Source organism: Salvelinus sp. IW2-2015, linkage group LG27 (assembly GCF_002910315.2).
Source record: "Salvelinus sp. IW2-2015 linkage group LG27, ASM291031v2, whole genome shotgun sequence".
NCBI classification, from domain to species: domain Eukaryota; kingdom Metazoa; phylum Chordata; class Actinopteri; order Salmoniformes; family Salmonidae; genus Salvelinus; species Salvelinus sp. IW2-2015.
The window spans coordinates 5,314,327-5,334,245 of NC_036867.1; the positions used below are offsets into that span (position 1 = coordinate 5,314,327).

The 19,919-nt window shown below is 42.9% G+C and overlaps 1 protein-coding gene across 2 annotated transcripts in view; it reads left to right on the forward strand.

The window, feature by feature from the left end:
* Positions 1-19,919, forward strand: part of LOC111953517 (melanoma receptor tyrosine-protein kinase) — a 50,094-nt gene that overhangs the window by 20,498 nt on the left and 9,677 nt on the right. For both annotated transcript variants that reach the window (XR_002875874.3, XM_023972858.2), the window contains exons 2-17: positions 5,687-5,838; positions 6,238-6,445; positions 6,660-6,794; positions 7,046-7,114; positions 7,305-7,423; positions 7,592-7,733; positions 9,967-10,083; positions 10,237-10,363; positions 14,449-14,522; positions 14,628-14,718; positions 14,998-15,200; positions 15,696-15,828; positions 15,944-16,031; positions 16,253-16,410; positions 16,571-16,609; positions 18,501-18,645. Coding sequence is in view for 1 of the 2 variants with exons in the window: in XM_023972858.2 (XP_023828626.1) it covers positions 5,687-5,838; positions 6,238-6,445; positions 6,660-6,794; positions 7,046-7,114; positions 7,305-7,423; positions 7,592-7,733; positions 9,967-10,083; positions 10,237-10,363; positions 14,449-14,522; positions 14,628-14,718; positions 14,998-15,200; positions 15,696-15,828; positions 15,944-16,031; positions 16,253-16,410; positions 16,571-16,609; positions 18,501-18,645 (2,000 nt within the window). In the remaining variant the exon portion in view is untranslated. The remainder of the gene's footprint in view (positions 1-5,686; positions 5,839-6,237; positions 6,446-6,659; positions 6,795-7,045; positions 7,115-7,304; positions 7,424-7,591; positions 7,734-9,966; positions 10,084-10,236; positions 10,364-14,448; positions 14,523-14,627; positions 14,719-14,997; positions 15,201-15,695; positions 15,829-15,943; positions 16,032-16,252; positions 16,411-16,570; positions 16,610-18,500; positions 18,646-19,919) is intronic.

The window sequence follows — 19,919 nt, forward strand, 5'->3', positions numbered from 1 at the left end:
CCAAGATGCAGAGTAGTTAGGGTTCATTATTTAATGAAAAATCAACAAAACACTTCAAAAYACAACACCAACAAACGTGACAAACCCGAAACAGTCCTGTGTGGCCCAAACACAGTCACAGGAACAAACACCCACCAAAACACAAGTGAAACCCAGGCTGCCTAAGTATGATTCTCAATCAGGGACAACGATTGACAGCTGTCTCTGATTGAGAATCATACCAGGCCGAACACCAAATCCCAACATAGAAAATCAACCATAGACCAACCCACCCAACTCACGCCCTGACCAACTAAAATAAATACAAGACAAAGGAAAACAGGTCAGGAACGTGACACACAAAAGTTTGGGGTCACTTAGAAATTCTTGTTTTTGAAAGAAAAGCACATTTTTTGTCCATTAAAATAACATMAAATTGATCAGAAATACAGTGTAGACATTGTTAATGTTATAAATAATATTGTAGCTGGAAACGGCAGATTTTTAATGGAATATCTACATAGGCGTACAGAGGCCCATTAACAGCAACCATCACTCCTGTGTTCCAATGGCACATTGTGTTAGCTAATCCAAGCGTATCATTTTAAAAGGCTAATTGATCATTAGAAAACCCTTTTGCAATTATGTTAGCACAGCTGGAAACAGCATCCCAGGGGTCGCCTCTTCACTGTTGACGTTGAGAATGGTGTTTTSCGGGTACTATTTAATGAAGCTGCCAGTTGAGGACTTGTGAGGCGTCTGTTTCTCGAAATAGACACTAATGTACTTGTCCTCTTGCTCAGTTGTGCACCGGGGCCTCCCACTCCTCTTTCTATTCTGGTTAGAGCCAGTTTGCGCTGTTCTATGAAGGGAGTAGTACACAGCGTTGTATGATATCTTCAGTTTCTTGGCAATTTCTCGCATGGAATAGCCTTCATTTCTCAGAACAAGAATAGACTGACGAGTTTGTTTCTGGCCATTTTGGCCATTTTGGCCATTTTGAGCATGTAATCGAACCCACAAATGCTGATGCTCTAGATACTCAACTAGTCTAAAGGAGACCAGTTGTATTGCTTCTTTAAATCATGACAACAGTTTTCAGCTGTRSAAAAGGGTTTTCTAATGATCAATTAGCCTTTTAAAATGATAAACTTGGATTAGCTAACACAACATGCCGTTGGAACACAGGAGTGATGGTTGCTTATAATGGGCCTCTGTACACCTACGTAGATATTCCATTAAAAATAAAATCTGCCGTTTACAGCTACAATAGTAATTTACAACATTAACAATGTCTACACTGTATTTCTGATCAATTTGATGTTATTTTGATGGACAAAAAAAGTGCTTTCTTTAAAAAACAAGGACATTTCTAAGTGACCCTAAACACTTAACATTAATTTATGAATATAAAAAAAATAAACATAAATATAAAAAATTTACCAAAGGAGTGAATGTGAAAATTGATTCAAAATGGTCGCCCTGTGCTGGTGATTTGCAGGATGTGATTGGTTACATTGCATACAATGCAACTTTATCTGTATAAAATGGGCCATAACTTTAAAACTAGCAGAGATCCCACTTTGTAACTTTGACATGCCTGTAGAGTATATTATGTTCAACAATAACAAAACGAAAAATGGCCAAATCAGAAAATGTAATATTTTTCAATATTATTTTTTATATTTGTCAATATTCATAAATGTAAAAAGAAAAAAGTTATTGAAATCAAAATACTACTCAAAGTGGCTATCAGCAGTTGAAACAATAACAAAGCATTATCTCCACCACTGTTTCAGTATAAAGCAGGGGGATGGGCCTAGAGAAATGTTACCAGACTCAAATTCAAAGACAGCGCTATGGATACAAGGACTGGCCATGCATGATATCAAAATTATAGTTTTAACCATGTTTTGTTTATGCTAAMCAGTGTTTGTTTACAAACATTGGAGTTAAACAAGTTCTATTTTGGGTTCTGATGTGGTATGACAGTTGAACTAAGCGCATGAGGCATTTAAACGTTATATTCTTCAAGAATCAATGGATGCATACAGTGCATTTGGAAAGTATTCAGACCCCTTAACCTTTTTTTCCACATGTTACATTGCAGCCTTATTCTAAAATTAATTAAATCAAAATGTCCCTCAATCTACACACAATACCCCATAATGACAAAGCGAAAAAAGGCTTTATAAATGTTGCACATTTATAAAAAAATAATACCTTATTTACATAAGTATTCAGACCCTTTGCTATGAGACTCGAAAATGAGCTCAGGTGCATCCTGTTTCCATTGATCATCCTTGATATGTTTCTACAACTTGGTTGGAGTCCACCTGTGGTAAATTCAATTGATTGGACATGATTTGGAAAGGCCCACACCTGTCTATATAAAGATCCCACAGTTGACAGTGCATGTCAGAGCAAAAACCAAGCCATGAGGTCAAAGGAAATGTCCGTAGAGCTCTGAGACAGGATTGTGTCGAGGCACAGATTTGGGGAAGGGTACCAAAAATGTGTGTAGCATTGAAGGTCCCCAAGAGCACAGTGGCCTCCATCATTCTTAAATGGAAGAAGTTTGGAACCAGCCAGACTCTTCCTACAGCTGGCCACCAGGCCAAACTGAGTAATTGGAGGAGAAGGGACTTGGTCAGGGAGTTGACCAAGAACCCGATAGTCACTCTGACAGAGCTCCAGAGTTCCTCTGTGGAGATGGGAGAACATTCCAGAAGGACAACCTTCTCTGCAGCACTCCACCGATCAGGCCTTTATGGTAGAGTGGCCAGACGGAAGCCACTCCTCAGTAAAAAAGGCACATGACAGTCAGCTTGGAGTTTGCCAAAAGGCACCTAAAGGACTCTCAGACCATGAGAAACAAGATTCTCTGGTCTGATGAAACCAAGATTGAACTCTTTGGCCTGAATGCCAAGCGTCACGTCTGGAGGAAACCTCTACGGTGAAGCATGGTGGTGGCAGCAGCATCATACAGAGAGATCCTTGATGATAACCTGCTCCAGAGTGCTCAGGACCTCAGACTGGGGCGAAGGTTCACCTTCCAACAGGACAACARCCTTAAGCACACAGCCAAGATAATGCAGGAGTGGCTTCGGGACAAGTCTCTGAATGTCCTTGAGTGGCCCAGCCAGAGCCTAGATTTGRACATCTCTGGAGAGACCTGAAAATATCTGTGATGCAACGCTCCCCATCCAACCTGACAGAGCTTGAGAGGATCTGCAGAGAATAATGGGAGAAACTTCTGCAAATACAGGTGTGCCAAGCTTGTAGTGTCATACCCAAGAAGACTCAAGACTGTAATYGCTGCCAAAGGTGCTTCAACAAAGTACTGAGTAAAGGGTCTGAATACTTATGTAAAATGTCATATTTCCTTTATTTATTTTTTGCTAAAATGTCTAAAAACCATTTTTTACTTTGTCATTATGGGGTATTGTATGAGGGGAAAAAACGATTTAATCAATTTTAGAAAAAAGGCTGTAACGTAACAAAATGTGGAAAAAGTAAAGGGGTCTGGATCCTTCCCCAAATGCACTGTATAATAAATKTATAAGTCCAAAAAGGGATGTAACAACTGCTGATTTCCCCTTTAAACAATACAGTACCTTGAACAGAAATCTGGAAACACTGGGCAGTAACTAGAACCCCCCCGACCCCAAAATAAAAAAATATCAAGTTTAATTATTTGTGGAGCATCTGAGATCATTTCATTCACTTTCTTTTCATTCTATTATAAACTAACACCACCAACATCTGTCCACCCCCATCATTCTCTCCAGAGTAGAGCCACATGTAAAAGGGATTGAGCTCCAAGAGGAGTAAGACCCACCCCTCCGGCCCTCATCCCCCTCTTTTCCTTTGGGAATGTGTCTGTGGGAGGAGGAAGAAGAGTGGGAAGAGAGGATGACAAGGTTTGAGTGAGGGGTATGAGGCCGGATGACCGCAGATGATGATAGACTTAGGAAACAAGCTCGATCCTATTACAGGAAGTGTGTGGAGAAAGGGTTAAGGGTCAAGTCCTTCAGGGAGTGGAGTATCCAGAGGTAGGGGAGCTCTACAGTAGTGCAGGCTACAGCAGTGCAGGGAGAGTCTGCAGATCGGACACAGATATGCAGTTATGCACACACATACACAGGCAAGCGTACACAGGAACTACGGGAACTCACTTAGGAACTACGGGCGAGGATGTGCTTCCAGATGTCAGATTGCCCCAGAATGACATTGACCTGAAGAACTGAAGCAGCGTGGGGGGAACAGATACAAAACTGGGAGAGAGGGTGCAGCTGTGTTTACCTTAGTGACATCTCTGAGTGAGGCMTGCTTAGAAGCACACACACGGAGCTCAATGTACACTAATACTATATGCATGTGAACTGCAGTTACATTAAAGTACAGTTAGAGTAAAGTTCCATCCAGAACATTTTATTTAGAGTTTTATCTTCTATTTTTTATGTAAATAAAACGCCACCTATCAATACAATCTATGATAACAAAGGTGATCCTGYCAGAACATGAAATACGACGGCTGTGTAATCAACCCAAGGGTCAAATGTTATTACACGTTACAATGCACATGCATTATGATGGCAGTTGTTTAGTGGAACGGGGGAGGAAGGGTACTGAGGTTAGGGTGATGGAGCCATACCTACACACTAATGTTTTGACTTAGTCAAGAAGTGATTATGGCCTATGATTTTACTTATAATGTAGTTATAATGATTGTTCTAGACCTAGGAGCTTGCAACTTGTTAAGTTAAAAGCGGTTTCTTGAAGAATGACTTTCCTGTCTACTTTATTAACCACAGCATGACTCTCTGAAAAGCTCTCGTGAGCTAAACTAATATGAACCACAAGCTAAGCTAAACTAATATGAACCACAAGTATATCAGACTTATTAAATGATTTGTTTGGCTACATCCTCGTGCTCATGCTGTGAGCCCTGTTGTCTGGTCCCAAGATAAATTACACAGGGACTTTGTCTATTCCCTTACCAGCTGCTTCCATCTTCTCCCTCACCTCCCACTGACTACAGCATCTGCCTCTAAAACTGTGAGTGTGCGCGTTCAACTCAAGATACCCTAGCACAGGCGGCGCGCAACTCTCCACACCATCCACAATTCCTCCCGAAATATACCCTTTAACAGTTCTCCTTGGAAGAACAGGTACATTCAAATAAGCTATAGGTGTCTCCCCAAAAATCTGAGCGATCTATGCCGGTTGAGACACAATGATGTTAGGGTTTCAGAAGGCAGCAAAGTGCATGTGTGGGAGAGCTTTCTTTCTCTCCTTCCAGATGATGGAGTGGTGAAAATCCCTCCTTGGTTGGCGTGTAGTCTGCAGCAGTGTAGACGTTAAAGATCAACCTCTCATCTCCTCAGRACCTGTCMAACATGTTGTGGAGACTCTCTGTAATGGCATATCACTTTATGTCAGGACTGACAGTCATTATGTCACCATTACGTGCACCTCAATACCACTAAGTGGAACTGTGCCCACAGTAGRTTAGGATTCATGGTGATGTTCAGTAGAAATTTGTTTGGAAATGTAGTTTCCACTAAATGATCCAAAAGTGGAACTCTGTTGGAATCATTATGTAAATGACTCCTACAGTTAACATGAACGCCAAAGTTTGATGTATACAATTAGCAACTAAACTTCCATAGTGACACTTTTCCTCTCTGTCTTCTGGTTTCAGTGTGTCAGGGGATCAGCAACAGGCTGACGCTGCTGGCGACTGTAGACGRCCACTACAACAACCTGGTGAAGATGTACAGCAACTGTACCGTGGTCCTGGAGAACCTAGAGCTCACCTACATCCAGGACTACCACGACCTCTCCTTCCTCAAGGTGAGGAGATGGAGGGTTCGATTCCTATACCTTGTTTGCAGTGGCTTCCTACCTATCCACCTTTCCTATGTCCTATAGTTCCTCGCCCTCTCTCTGATCTAAAATGACCTGAGAGAAAATAGTGTTGCAGCCRTTTTATTACTTTTCTTGCCGTGGCTTCTAGCGTCTAGTTGAATGCACTGRCTGTAAGTAACTCTGGATRGGAGTCTGCTAAATGACTCAACGTCAATGTGAGTGTAATAGTCAGAATAAAGCTTTTCTATCTTTTATGACTTCAATTCCCCCAACTGAACAATGATTGTATTGCAAGGTTAACGTAGTCCAGAGTAGGTTGCATGACCRCCAGACCAAACTCTGGCACGTTCCGTACTTCTATCCATTTCTATGTTCTCCCTCCAGTCCATTCAGGAGGTTGGAGGATACGTTCTGATCGCCCTCAATAAGGCAGCCAGCATCCCTCTGGAGAACCTGCGTCTTATCCGAGGACACTCCCTCTTCCTTGACAAGTATGCCCTGACTGTAACGTCCAACTACGAGAAGAATCACTCCTCTGTGACCCTCAACTACACCCGGGGCCTGAGGGAGCTGAAGCTGAGTGGACTGACAGGTTAGTGGGTGACTGGGAGGTCCATTTCAGTGACTGTATCCGGATTCTGTCCACACCTGAGTGGGTCAAATACATTATGTAATGTTATTTAAAGTACTTTGAAGTATTTGAGGTGCGCTTGATTTAGCTTGGGAGTTTGAATTTTTGGGTCTATGTCATTGGTTCCATTACACAGGCCAGACAACATATCTATGTGTCCTTCTATTTTGCACAGAGATTCTCAAGGGAGGTGTGAAAATTGCCCACAATCCTTTGCTGTGTAATGTGGAAACCATCCAGTGGTGGGACATGGTAAATAAGGCCATAAACCATAGTATGCACTTCAAACTGGAGAGCTATGGCCGTTACTGTAAGTATGCTAGCTTCATTAACACTTAGTATAGTAATGAATCCTTCTCTGCTTTGTGTTCAGTGGAATCATTTTGGGGTCGTTGTTTTTCATTTGATGTTGCACAACTATTATGATTATTCCATATGATACAGCTTTCGGGTTTGTGATTTACAACCAAACTTGCATGGCCAGGTTTAACCATGTGTAACACCAGTATTCTATGAATGACATCATTCAGATGTTAAGCAGGGTTTTTCCTCACCTTGCAGGTGACAAGTGTGACCCGGGATGCTACAATGGATCGTGCTGGACCTCAGGACTAGAGAACTGTCAAACCTGTAAGGAGTCATTYTTCTCTCCCCGAAATTAGTAGTGATACAAAAACATCACGTGCTATTTCTCTTTCATGATATTGGTAGAAACTTTTGTTTGTGTTGCAAGTATTTTGTTGGTTGCTCGTTTTCTGCACTCAGTGATGGGTGTGTTTTGCTGACTGGTCCTCTCTTTCCAACTCCCATCTCTCCTCAGTTACCAAGCTGACGTGTGCAGAGCAGTGCTCTGGAAGGTGTAGGGGTCCTAAACCCAGTGACTGCTGTAACGAACACTGTGCTGCAGGCTGCACCGGCCCTAGGCCAACAGAGTGTCTGGTGAGAGACTCTTCTGACTTCAATGAATTCAGAACTTACAAAAGTTMTAATCACATAGGAAAGACATTTAAAAAGACAACAGGCAGACCCACTCCTGGGCTGTTTCAGATGTCGTTGGAGATATTGCACACTCATTGTGATCGTAGTCTTTCGTTCTTGTATTCAAAGGCTTGTAGAGACTTCCAGGATGATGGYACATGTAAGGATGCCTGCCCCCCTACCATGCTCTACAATCCCAACACCCACCAGTTGGCTTCCAACCCTAACGCCAAGTACACGTTCGGGGCCACTTGTGTGAAGGACTGCCCACGTAAGGCCATCTACATTATCAAAGGGTTAATAAAGATGGGGTCTGCTCATAGCGTTACTGAATGGCCAGACAAACATCTGTTCTACACCATACATGTATATCTGGAGGAACAATCTGGAAGAATTGTGCTCTATTTGTTACTTTCATACAGTTGAAGTCAGAAGTTTACATACACTTAGGTTGGAGTCATTAAAACTTTTTCAACCACTCCACAAATTTCTTGTTAACAAACTATAGTTTTGGCAAGTCAGTTAGGATATCTACTTTGTGCATGACACAAGTCATTTTTCCAACAATTGTTTACAGACAGATTATTTCACTGTATCACAATTCCAGTGGGGTAGAAGTTTACATGCACTAAGTTTACTGTGCCTTTAAAACAGCTTGGAAAATTCCAGAAAATGATCTCATGGCTTTAGAAGCTTCTGATTGACTCAAATTGTAACGATCGTTGTTGGAAGGATGGTCGAACCAAGATGCAGCGTGGGGTAGGTTAATCATTTTTATTTATGATAACCGGCACAAAACAAGAAAGAGTAACAAACGAAACGTACAGCTTTGTRGGGCTAAAAAGCAACAATACAAAATCAAGATCCCACAAACAACAGRTGGGAAAAGGCTGCCTAAATATGATCCCCAATCAGAGACAACGATAGACAGCTGCCTCTGATTGGGAACCATACCAGGCCAACATAGAAAATAAAAAAGTAGACTACCCACCCTAGTCAAACCCTGACCTAACCAAAATAGAGAAATAAAAGGTTTTCTAAGGTCAGGGCGTGACACAAATGATGTAAATTAGCCTATTGGAGGTGTACCTGTCGATGTATTTCAAGGCCTACCATCACACTCAGTGTCTCTTTGACTGACATCATGGCGAAATCAGCCAAGACCTCAGAAAAAAATTATTGTAGACTTCCACAAGTCTGGTTCATCCTTGGGAGCAATTTCCAAACGCTGAAGGTACCACGTTCATCTGTACAAACAATAGTATGCAAGTATAAACACCATGGGACCACACAGCCTTCATACCACTCAGGAAGGAGACGCGTTCTGTCTCCTAGTGATGAACGTACTTTGGTGCGAAAAGTGCAAATCAATCCCAGAACAACAGCAAAGGACCTTGTGAAGATGCTGGAGGAAACAGGTACAAAAGTATCTATATCCACAGTAAAACGAGTCTTATATCAACATAACCTGAAAGGCCGTTCAGCAAGGAAGAAGCCACTGCTCCAAAGCCGCCATAAAAAAGCCAGACTACGGTTTGCAACTGCACATGGGGACAAAGATCGTACTTTTTGGAGAAATGTCCTCTGGTCTAAAGTAACAAAAATAGAACTGTTTGGCAATAATGACCATCGTTATGTTTGGAGGAAAAAGGGGGAGGCTTGCAAGCCAGAAAAAACCATCCCAACCGTGAATTACGGGGGTGGCAGCATCATGTTGTGGGGTGCTTTGCTGCAGGAGGGACTGGTGCACTTCACAAAATAGATGGCATCACGAGGAAAGAAAATTATGTGGATATATTGAAGCAACATCTCCAGACATCAGTCAGGAAGTTAAAGCTTGGTCGCGAATGGGTCTTCCAAATGGACAATGACCCCAAGCATACTTCCACTTAAGGAAAACAAAAGTCAAGGTATTGGAGTGGCCATCACAAAGCCCTAACCGCAATCCTATAGAACATTTGTGGGCAGAACTGAAAAAGCATGTGCGAGCAAGGATACCTACAAACCTGACTCAGTTACACCAGCTCTGTCAAGAGGTATTGGCCAAAATTCACCCAACTTATTGCGGGAAGCTTGTGGAAGTCTACCCAAAACGTTTGACCCAAGTTAAACAATTCAAAAGCAATGCTACCAAATACTTATTGAATGTATGTAAACTTCTGACTCACTGGGAATGTGATGAAAGAAATAAAAGCTGAAATAAATCACTCTACTATTATTCTGACATTTCACATTCTTAAAATAAAGTGGTGATCCTAACTGACCTAAGACAGGGAATTTTTACTAGGATTAATTGTCAGGAATTGTGAAAAACTGAGTTTAAATGTATTTGGCTAAGGTGCATGTAAACTTCCAACTTCAACCTTATCTATTGTTTCTTTCAGAACGTTTCACCTCAGTGAATATGCCCCCTCCGCTGTACTTACATGGTGAAKAGACTTTTGCCTATAATTGTCTGGATTGGTGAAGGTGACCCCTGACCTATGATTGGTTGTTTATTATAGATAACTATGTGGTGACGGACCACGGGGCGTGTGTCAGAACGTGCAGCGGCAACACACACGAGGTGGAGGAGAATGGTGTCAGGAGGTGCAAGAAGTGTGACGGAATCTGTCCGAAAGGTAAAATATTGCAAATGTAACTCTTTGTCTTTGTTAAGCTGGGCAACATAAATGTACTTTATTATCGAATTTGCTAGCTGTGTCATTTCTTAACCTCATAATGCTGCATTGGATCGTCAATGGTTTGAATGTTTTTGTGTAATTCTCATCTAGTTTGCGATGGACTTGGAATGGGGCTGCTTACTAAAGTGTTGTCAATCAACGCGTCTAACATTGATTCTTTCAAAAACTGCACCAAAATCAATGGAGCTGTTTCAATTATGCAGACATCTTTGGATGGGTAAGGATTAACAATCGCAWTGTACAGTGTCCATGGGCTGTCCTAATATGTACACCTTAACWGTGAAATACAATGCAATTTGCTCTGTGTTCCTTCAAATTATTTTGAATAAACTTAAATGACTGTCTTTTGAACTACTCCCTCTAATATACAGTACCAGTCAAAAGTTGACACACCACCTCATTCCAGGGTTTTTCTTTATTTTTACTATTTTCTACATTGTAGAATAATAGTGAAGACATCAAAACTATGAAATAACATATGGAATGATGTGTTAAACAAATCTAAATATATTTTAGATTCTTCAAAGTAGCCACCCTTTGCCTTGACAGCTTTGCACACTCTTGGCATTCTCTCAACCAACTTCATGAGGTAGTCACCTGGAATGCATTTAGATTAACAAGTGTGCTTTCTTAAATTAATTTGTGGAATTTATTTCCTTAATGCATTTGAGCCACTCAGTTGTGTTGTGACAAGGTAAGGGTGGTATGCAGAAGATAGCCCTGTTTGATGAAAGACCAAGTCCATATTATGTCAAGAACAGTTCAAATAAGCAAAGAGAAAGGACAGTCCATCATTACTTTAAGACATGAAGGTCAGTCAATCCAGAACATTTCAAGAAGTTTCTTCAAGTGCAGTCGCAAAAACCATCAAGCGCTATGTTGAAACTGGCTCTCATGAGGACCGCCACAGGAAAGGAAGACCCCGAGTTACCTCTGCTGCAGAGGATGAGTTCATTAGAGTTACCAGACTCAGAAATTGCAGCCCAAATAAATGTTTCACAGAGTTAAAGTAACAGGCACATCTCAACATCAACTGTTCAGAGGAGACTGTGTGAATCAGGCCTTCATGGTCAAATTGCTGCAAAGAAACCACTACTAAAGGACACCAATAACAAGAAGAGACTTGCTTGGGCCAAGAAACACAAGAAATGGACTTTAGACCGGTGGAAATCTGTCCTTTGGTCTGATGAGTCCAAATTAGAGATTTTTGATTCCAACCACCGTGTCTTTGTGAGACGCAGAGTAGGTGAATGGATGATCTCTGCATGTGTGGTTCCCACCGTGAAGCATGGAGGTGGTGGTGTGGGGGAGCTCTGCTGGTGATTTATTTAGAATTCAAGGCACACTTAACCAGCATGGCTACCACAACATTCTGCAGCGACACACCATCCCATCTGGTTTGCGCTTAGTGGAACTAAGCCCATCTGTGTAAAGGCTATTTGACTAAGAAGGAGAGTGATGGAGTGCTGCATCAGATGACCTGGCCTCCACAATCACCCGACCTCAACTCAATTGAGATGGTTTGGGATGAGTTGGACCGCAGAGTGAAGGAAAAGCAGCCAACAAGTGCTCAGCATATGTGGGAACTCCTTCCAGACTGTAGGAAAAGCATTCCGTGTGAAGCTGGTTGAGAGAATGCCAAGCGTGTGCAAAGCTGTCAAGGCAAAGGGTGACTACTTAAAATAATTTTTGGGTTACTACATGATTTCATGTGTGTTATTTCATAGTTTTGATGTCTTCACTATTATTCTACAACGTAGAAAATAGTACAAATAAAGATAAACCCTTGAATGAGTAGGTGTTTCCAAACTTTTGACTGGTACTAAATGTACAGTGCATTTGTAAAGTATTCAGACCCCTTCCCTTTTTCCAGAAATACCTTATTTACATAAGTATTCAGACCCTTTGCTATGAGACTCAAAATTGAGCTCAGGTGCATCCTGTTTCCATTGATCATCATTGAGATGTTTCTACAACTTGATTGGAGTCCACCTGTGGTAAATTAAATTGATTGGACATGATTTGGGGGCAGCATCCTGAATTTCCGGATGACTGACGTGCCCAAAGTAAACTGCCTGTTACTCAGGCCCAGAAGCTAGGATATGCATATGTATTGATAGCATTAGATAGAAACCACTCTGAAGTTTCTAAAACTGTTAAAATAATGTCTGTGAGTATAACAGAACTGATATGGCAGGCGAAAACCGGAAGAAAATCCAACCGGAAATTGTTTTTTGAGGTCACAGGCTTTTCAATACTAGCCTATGGGATATACAAAAAAAAGGTGTCAGTCTTTAGAAAGGGTTTCAGGCTTGTTTCTTGAAAAATGAACAAGTAGTTGTAGTTTATCCAAGGTGTTCTCATCAGGACAGGGAGACTTTTGGCGCGCGTGAACGAGGGCGCGCTCTTCGCTATTTTCCTTTTCTATTGAACACCGTTCTTTCCGTCTGAAATATTAGCGTTTATTTACATATTAGGGTACCTGAGGATTGATTACAAACATTGTTTGACTTGTTTTGGATAAAGTTTACCGGTAGCTTTTACGATTCCTTTGTATGCATGTTGAAGGAGTGGATTACTGAAATCAATGGCGCCAACTAAACAGACCTTTTGGATATAAAGAATGACAACCGGTGCTGGTTGAAAAAGTATTTTGATGTGGGGCACTGTCCTCAGATAATCGCATGGTATGCTTTCGCCATAATGCCTTTTTGAAATCTGAAAACRCGGTTGGATTAACAAGAAGTTAAGCTTTTAAAATGATGTAAGACACTTGTATGTTCATGAATGTTTAATATTACAATTTTGTAATTTGAATTTGTCGTGCTCCAGCTTCACCGGATGTTGACCTAAGAGGTTTTTAAGAGGATCTGCAGCGAAGAATGGGAGAAACTCCCCAAATACAGGTGTGCCAAGATTATAGTGTCATAACCAAGAAGACTTGAGGCTGTAATCACTGCTTAAGGTGCTTCAACAAAGTACTGAAAAAAAGGGTAGGAATACTTATGTAAACGCAATATTTCCGGACATTTTATATACWTTGCAAATAAATCTAAACCTGTTTTTTGCTTCGTCATTATAGGGTATTTTGTGTAGATTGAGATTATTATTATAACTATTTTAGAATAAGGCTGTAACATAAAATGTGGAAAAGGTCAAGGGGGTCTGAATACACTGTATATACGTGTGTATAATATACACTAGTGTTCGAAAGTTTGGGGTCACTTAAATGTCCTTGTTTTTGAAAGAAAAGCATTTTTTTGTCCATTAAAATAACTAATTGATCAGAAATAGTGTAGACATTGTTAACGTTGTAAAATGACTATTGCAGCCGGAAACTTTTTTTTATTTTTTTTATGGAATATCTACATAGGCGTACAGAATCCCATTATCACCAACCATCACTCCTGTGTTCCAATGGCACATTGTGTTAGCTAATCCAAGTTAGGCAGAGTTCCTATGTCCAGTGTCTGTTCTTTTACCCATCTTAATCTTTTCCTGTTATTATCCAATCTGAGATATGGCTTTTTCTTAGCAACTCTGCCTAGAAGGCCAGCATCCCGGAGTCGCCTCTTCACTGTTGACGTTGACTGGTGTTTTGCGGGTACTACTTAATGAAGCTGCCAGTTGAGGACTTGAGGTGTCTGGTTCTCAAACTAGACACTAATGTACTTGTCCTCTTGCTCAGTTGTGCACCGGGGCCTCCCACTCCTCTTTCTATTCTGGTTAGAGCCAGTTTGCGATGTTCTGTGAAGGGAGTAGTACAGTGTTGTACGAGATCTTCAGTTTCTTGGCAATTTCTTGCATGAAATAGACTTAATTTCCCCGAACAAGAATAGACTGACAAGTTTTGTTTTGTTTCTGGCCATTTTGAGCCTGTAATCAAACCCACAAATGCTGATGCTCCAGATACTCAACCAGTCTAAAGGCCAGTTTTATTGCTTCTTTAAATCAGCACAACAGTTTTCAGCTGTGCTAACAATTGCAAACTGGTTTTCTATTGATCAATTAGCCTTTTAAAATTATAAACTTGGATTAGCTAACACTGTGCCATTGGAACACAGGAAWGATGGTTGCTGATAATGGGCTTCTAAACGCCTATGCAGATATTCCATAAAATAAAAAGCAGTTTCCAGCTACAATAGTCATTTACAACATTAACAATGTCTACACTGTATTTCTGATCAATTTGGTGTTATTTTAAATGGACAAAAAAAAGCTTTCTTTCAAAAACAAGGAYATTTCTAAGTGACCCCATACTTTTTTAACGGGAGTATGTGCCTTTGTAATTGCTTCTCTCAGTGATAGGTACACATCAACACCAAAAATGGACCCTGCCAAACTGGAATATTTCAAGACTGTGAAGGAAATTTCAGGTAGAACAGCTATTTAACTTATGTTCAATTGCTTTGTAATTCATCCAAGGGTAACAAAAGCAAAGACGATGCTTGACTACATTTATATTTGTTATTTTCCTAAAGGGTTTTTGCTGATACAAGCTTGGCCCGAGCACCTCGACTCTCTCAGTCCATTTGAAAACCTAGAGATTATCAGAGGAAGGACCAAACAGTTGTAAGTGTATCTCTGTCCTACACTGCGGTGATGTTCAATATGTCTGCTTCAGAAGGTGCTGTATGATACCTCTGCTATTTGTCATACCTATGAAACTAGGTTTTTGAAAATTGTTTCAAATGGGGTTTCGGTTCATGATTGATAGCAAAAACTCAGTAGCCTAGAAGCTAAAACGTGAGCTGGCTTGAGCGGTTCCCTGCTGTATATTTCATTGTTTAATGATATGTTTGGGCTAGCTAGAGTAGCAGTAAGCTAACATGACCTTTTCTTTTCCCGTAGTGGTCAGGTGAGTTTCGCTGCCCTCAACTTGGCCCATCTGAAGTATCTAGGCCTCCGCTCCCTGCGAGAGATCAGCGATGGCAACGTTGTGGTGAAGAACAACCCCCAGCTCTGCTACACCAACGGAGACCACTGGAAGAGCCTGTTCAGATTGGGAAAACAGTCCTCAACGGTGGGCAACAACGTCAACATCAGCACCTGTGGTAAGCAAGGACAAAGAATGAATTCTGATCAATGCCTTTATACAAACACTGCTTTTCGAGAAATGGTTAAAATGGCCAAATGCTAATTCCTCCCAGTTAGTGCCTGTGATRGTCAAAAACAGCCCTATTCCCATTGGCCACTGGTACTTGTTGTTAGGTAACTAAGCTAACATTGCCATGATTGGATCCAAGCGATGAGGCAGTGACTCCACCTCCACCCTCTGGGTTCGATCGATTTTTAGCGCTATTGCGTACACCTATCCTGCAAAGGAGGCTGCTGAGGGGAGGACGGCTCATAATAATGGCTGGAACAGAGCGAATGGAATTTGATGCCATTCAGCTCCAGCCATTACCACGAGCCTGTCCTCCCCAATTAAGGTGCMACCAACCTCCTGTGCTATCCTATCCTTTCACATCTACCCTAGCCTAGGGGGTAGGGTCTATGGGGGGGGGGTTCTGGATGGGGCCTATAGTCTTCCTCTCTCTTCCCTACAGCCAAGCTAAACAGTACCTGTGATGAGATGTGCACTGACGAGGGCTGCTGGGGGCCCGGCCCCACCATGTGTTTTACATGCCTGTATTACACCCGTAGSGGGCGCTGTGTAGGGGCCTGTCACCTACTGGAGGGGTGAGCTAGCCCAATGACACCAGGGGCAAACTATTGATACTTCTCATATGTCAAATATATCTACTGTAGGATTGTGCTGTGTTAATGTTTTAACAGTTTTCCCTCGCCTTTTCAGGGTGCCACGAGAGTATGTACTGAATAACAGGTGTCTAGAATGTGACCCAGAATGTATGGTGAATGGACCACAAAGCTGCTTTGGACCAGTACGCTACTTTCACTTCAAATCCATCTCAATTGTCTCATCTAAAATGATCTTGACATTCTCACGTGATATTGAGTTACATAACAAATTCAGAGAACTAGACGAATTCTGTGTGACTTGGGAAATGTGGCATAGCCAGTGGTTTTACTCAAGACAAGTGATTATTTCAGTGAAGATCAACAATTCTAGACACCTCTGACCCTCCTCTCTCGCCCTCTGAAGGGCCCTGACAAATGTTTGGCGTGCGCTCACGTCAAAGATGGCCCCCACTGTGTATATCAGTGCCCACACGGCGTTCTCGGGGACGGGGATAGGCACATCTGGAAATACACCGACAAGAAGCGAGAATGTCAGCTCTGCCATGAGAACTGCACCCAGGGGTAAGGCATAGGCTACCCATCTATTTCTAACTCTTTGTTGTAAAGCCAATGTCGGCCTATTTTGAATGAATGTCTGTTGAAAGACCATGAACATTTTACCATGGTCAAGACTGTGTGAAGTAGTCTCCTGACCATAGTATCCCCTCTTTCCTGTCTGCAGATGCTCTGGACCTGGACTGAGTGGCTGTAGCACCAGAGGGTGAGTGAAGATCATCCTGGTTCCAGATCTGTTTGTGCTGTTTAACATGACAATGACTATAGTAGTTATTTATTTAACTAGGCAAGTAGACCTGTAGACCGGACTGTAGACCGTCTCAGGAGGTTCCGGACTGTAGACCGTATCAGGAKGTTCCGGACTGTAGCCCGTCTCAGGAGGTTCCGGACTGTGGCCCGTCGTTGGAGGTTCCAAACTGTGGCCCGTCGTTGGAGGTTCCGGACTGTGAAACGTCGCCGGAAGCTCTGGACTGGGAACTGTCGCCGGAAGCTCTGGACTGGGAAGTGTCGCCGGAAGCTCTGGACTGGGAACTGTCGCCGGAAGCTCTGGACTGTGGAGGCGCACTGGAGGCCTGATGCGTGGGACCGGTACAGGTGGCACCGGGCTGATGACACGCACCTCAGGGCGAGTGCGGGGAAGAGGGACAGGACGTATTGGACTGTGGAGGCGCACTGGAGACCTGACGCGTGGGACCGGTACAGGTGGCACCGGGCTGATGACACGCACCTCAGGGCGAGTGCGGGGAAGAGGGACAGGACGTACTGGACTGTGGAGGCGCACTGGAGACCTGATGCGTGGGACCGGTACAGGTGGCACCGGGCTGATGACACGCACCTCAGCACGCCTGCTCTGCAGTACTCTCAACGCCAGCACCTCTCTTGCGTCGAGCTCCTCACTCGACTCCCTAACTGGCTCTGGTTCACTCCTCGGCTCCGCCAACTGCTCCATGTGCCCCCCCCCCTCCAAAAAAAAATATTGGGGTTTCTGTGGCCTTCCTCCCCGACGTCGTTGCTGTCCTCTCATGCTCCTAGGYGACTCCCGCCAAGGAAGGCGATCCTGTCCTGCCAGGATTTCCTCCCAAGTCCAGGATCCCTTCCCATCCAGGATCTCATCCCAAGTCCAGGATACTTCCTCCTCCTGGGCACGCTGCTTGGTCCTTTGTTGGTGGGATCTTCTGTCACATCCGTCGTTAGAATAAGACCAAGGCGCAGCGTGCTATGCCTACATTCTCTTTTAATGAATGAACACCGAACAAACCAACAAAATGAACAAACGAAACGTGAAGCTATACAAAATAGTGCTGACAGGCAACTACACATAGTCAAGATCCCACAAACACAAATGAGGAAATGGCTACCTAAATATGATCCCCAATCAGAGACAACGATAAACAGCTGCCTCTGATTGGGAACCATATCAGGCCACCATAGAAATACAAAAACACAGAGATGACCCACCCAAGTCACTATCACGCCCCAACCAACACAGAGAAAAAACAGCTTACTATGGTCAGGGCGTGACAGCTCCAGAGCACATTTACATGCCGATCTATAAATKATGTCCCCGTAATCTAGCATGGTCATCTGAATCAGGGTTAGTTTGACAGCTGGGGTGAAAGAGGAGCGATTACGATCAAGGGAACCAAGTCTAGATTTAACTTGAGCCTGCAGCTTTGATATGTGCTGAGAGAAGGACAGTGTACCTTCTAGCCATACTCCCAAGTACTTGTATGAGGTAAATATCTCAAGCTCTAAACCCTCAGAGGTAGTAATCACACCTGTGTGGAGAGGGGCATTCTTAGCAAGACCGCACAAATGGATCTGGCATCAGGCTAACAGGAAACTGTATCATGGGTAAAGTAGCACTGATCAAGTAAATGAAGAGAAGTCATCTTGGGTGAGTTTCCCCCCAAAATAATATAGTTTACAATATATAACCATTTAGTCCAGTGTAGGCAATAGATGAAAGATCAATCAAATGTATTTAAASCCCTTTTTACATTAGCAGTTGTCACAAAGTGTTTGATCTTAGATTCTTAATACCACTAAGATAATCTATCAGGAAACTTACCCCTGTGTTGTTGCTACTCTCCCAGTGGTCACGTTGCGTCTGTGGTGGTGGCCAGAGTGGTGGGAGGCCTCCTGGTGTTTGTGGTCCTCGCCCTGGGTGTTTTCGTGCTGCTCCGCAGACGCCACGTCGTCAGGAAGAGGACACTGCGCCGTCTGCTGCAGGAGAGAGAGGTAACAGACACAGGAAGGACACAAACTGTATACTTGGACATGCATTAGACATGCGCATATAGGCTACGTTCACAGTCACACATGCAGCCCAATTATGATCTTTTTTCCACTAATTGTTTTTTTGACCAATCACATCAGATATTTTTCAGAGCTGTATTTGATTGGTCAAAAGACCAATTAGTGACAAAAAGATCAGAATTGGGATGTCTGTGTCACCATACCCTAGCTCAAGACTAAAAATGTAAAAGTAGGCTACAAAAAAGACTAAAATAATTCCAATCCCGATTAAAATGCAACAGGTGTTTAGTGTATTGAACAGCTGGCTTTAGGACCATGCAGCGCATCGCTCAGAGAGCAGAGAAGGTGCCAGACAGTTTGCTTTGCCGGTCAGCGGTTTAGGCAGTGCCCAGAGTTTTATGTCGGCATTTGAGCGCAGCCTTGTAAGCCTCGCAGCCAGCTGTTCTATGCACCAGTCACTTTCACATAGATGTCGGCATAGACGGCGCGTTCAATAGGCTAGAGGAAGTAAATTGAATTTGCCAATATTAGCTATATAACTACTCGTGCCTATACAGAAATAAAATCATTCAAAATACTACACCAGAGATGGTGATTTAAATCAAATCAAATTTATTTATAAAGCCCTACTTACATCAGCTGATATCTCAAAGTGCTGTACAGAAACCCAGCCTAAAACCTCAAACGGCAAGCAATGCAGGTGTAGAAGCACGGTGGCTAGGAAACTCCCTAGAAAGGCCAGAACCTAGCAAGAAACCTAGAGAGGAACCAGGCTATGAGGGGTGGCCAGTCCTCTTCTGACTGTGCCGGATGGAGATTATAACAGAACATGGCCAAGATGTTCAAATGTTCATAGATGACCAGCAGGGTCAAATAATAATAATCASAGTGGTTGTCGAGGGTGCAACAGGTCAGCACCTCAGGAGTAAATGTCAGTTGGCATTTCATAGCCGATCATTCAGAGTATCTCTACCGCTTCTGCTGTCTCTAGAGAGTTGAAAACAGCAGGTCTGGGACAGGTAGCACGTCTGGTGAACAGGTCAGGGTTCCATAGCCGCAGGCAGAACAGTTGAAACTGGAGCAGCAGCACGGCCAGGTGGACTGGGGACAGCAAGGAGTCACCAGGCCAGGTAGTCCTGAGGCATGGTCTTAGTGCTCAGGTCCTCYGAGAGATTTAGCTTCTTTTAAAAATGAGCTGTGGTTTGTTTTATGTGCGCAGTTTGGTCAGCACGCGCTGACTACGCAATCTACTYATC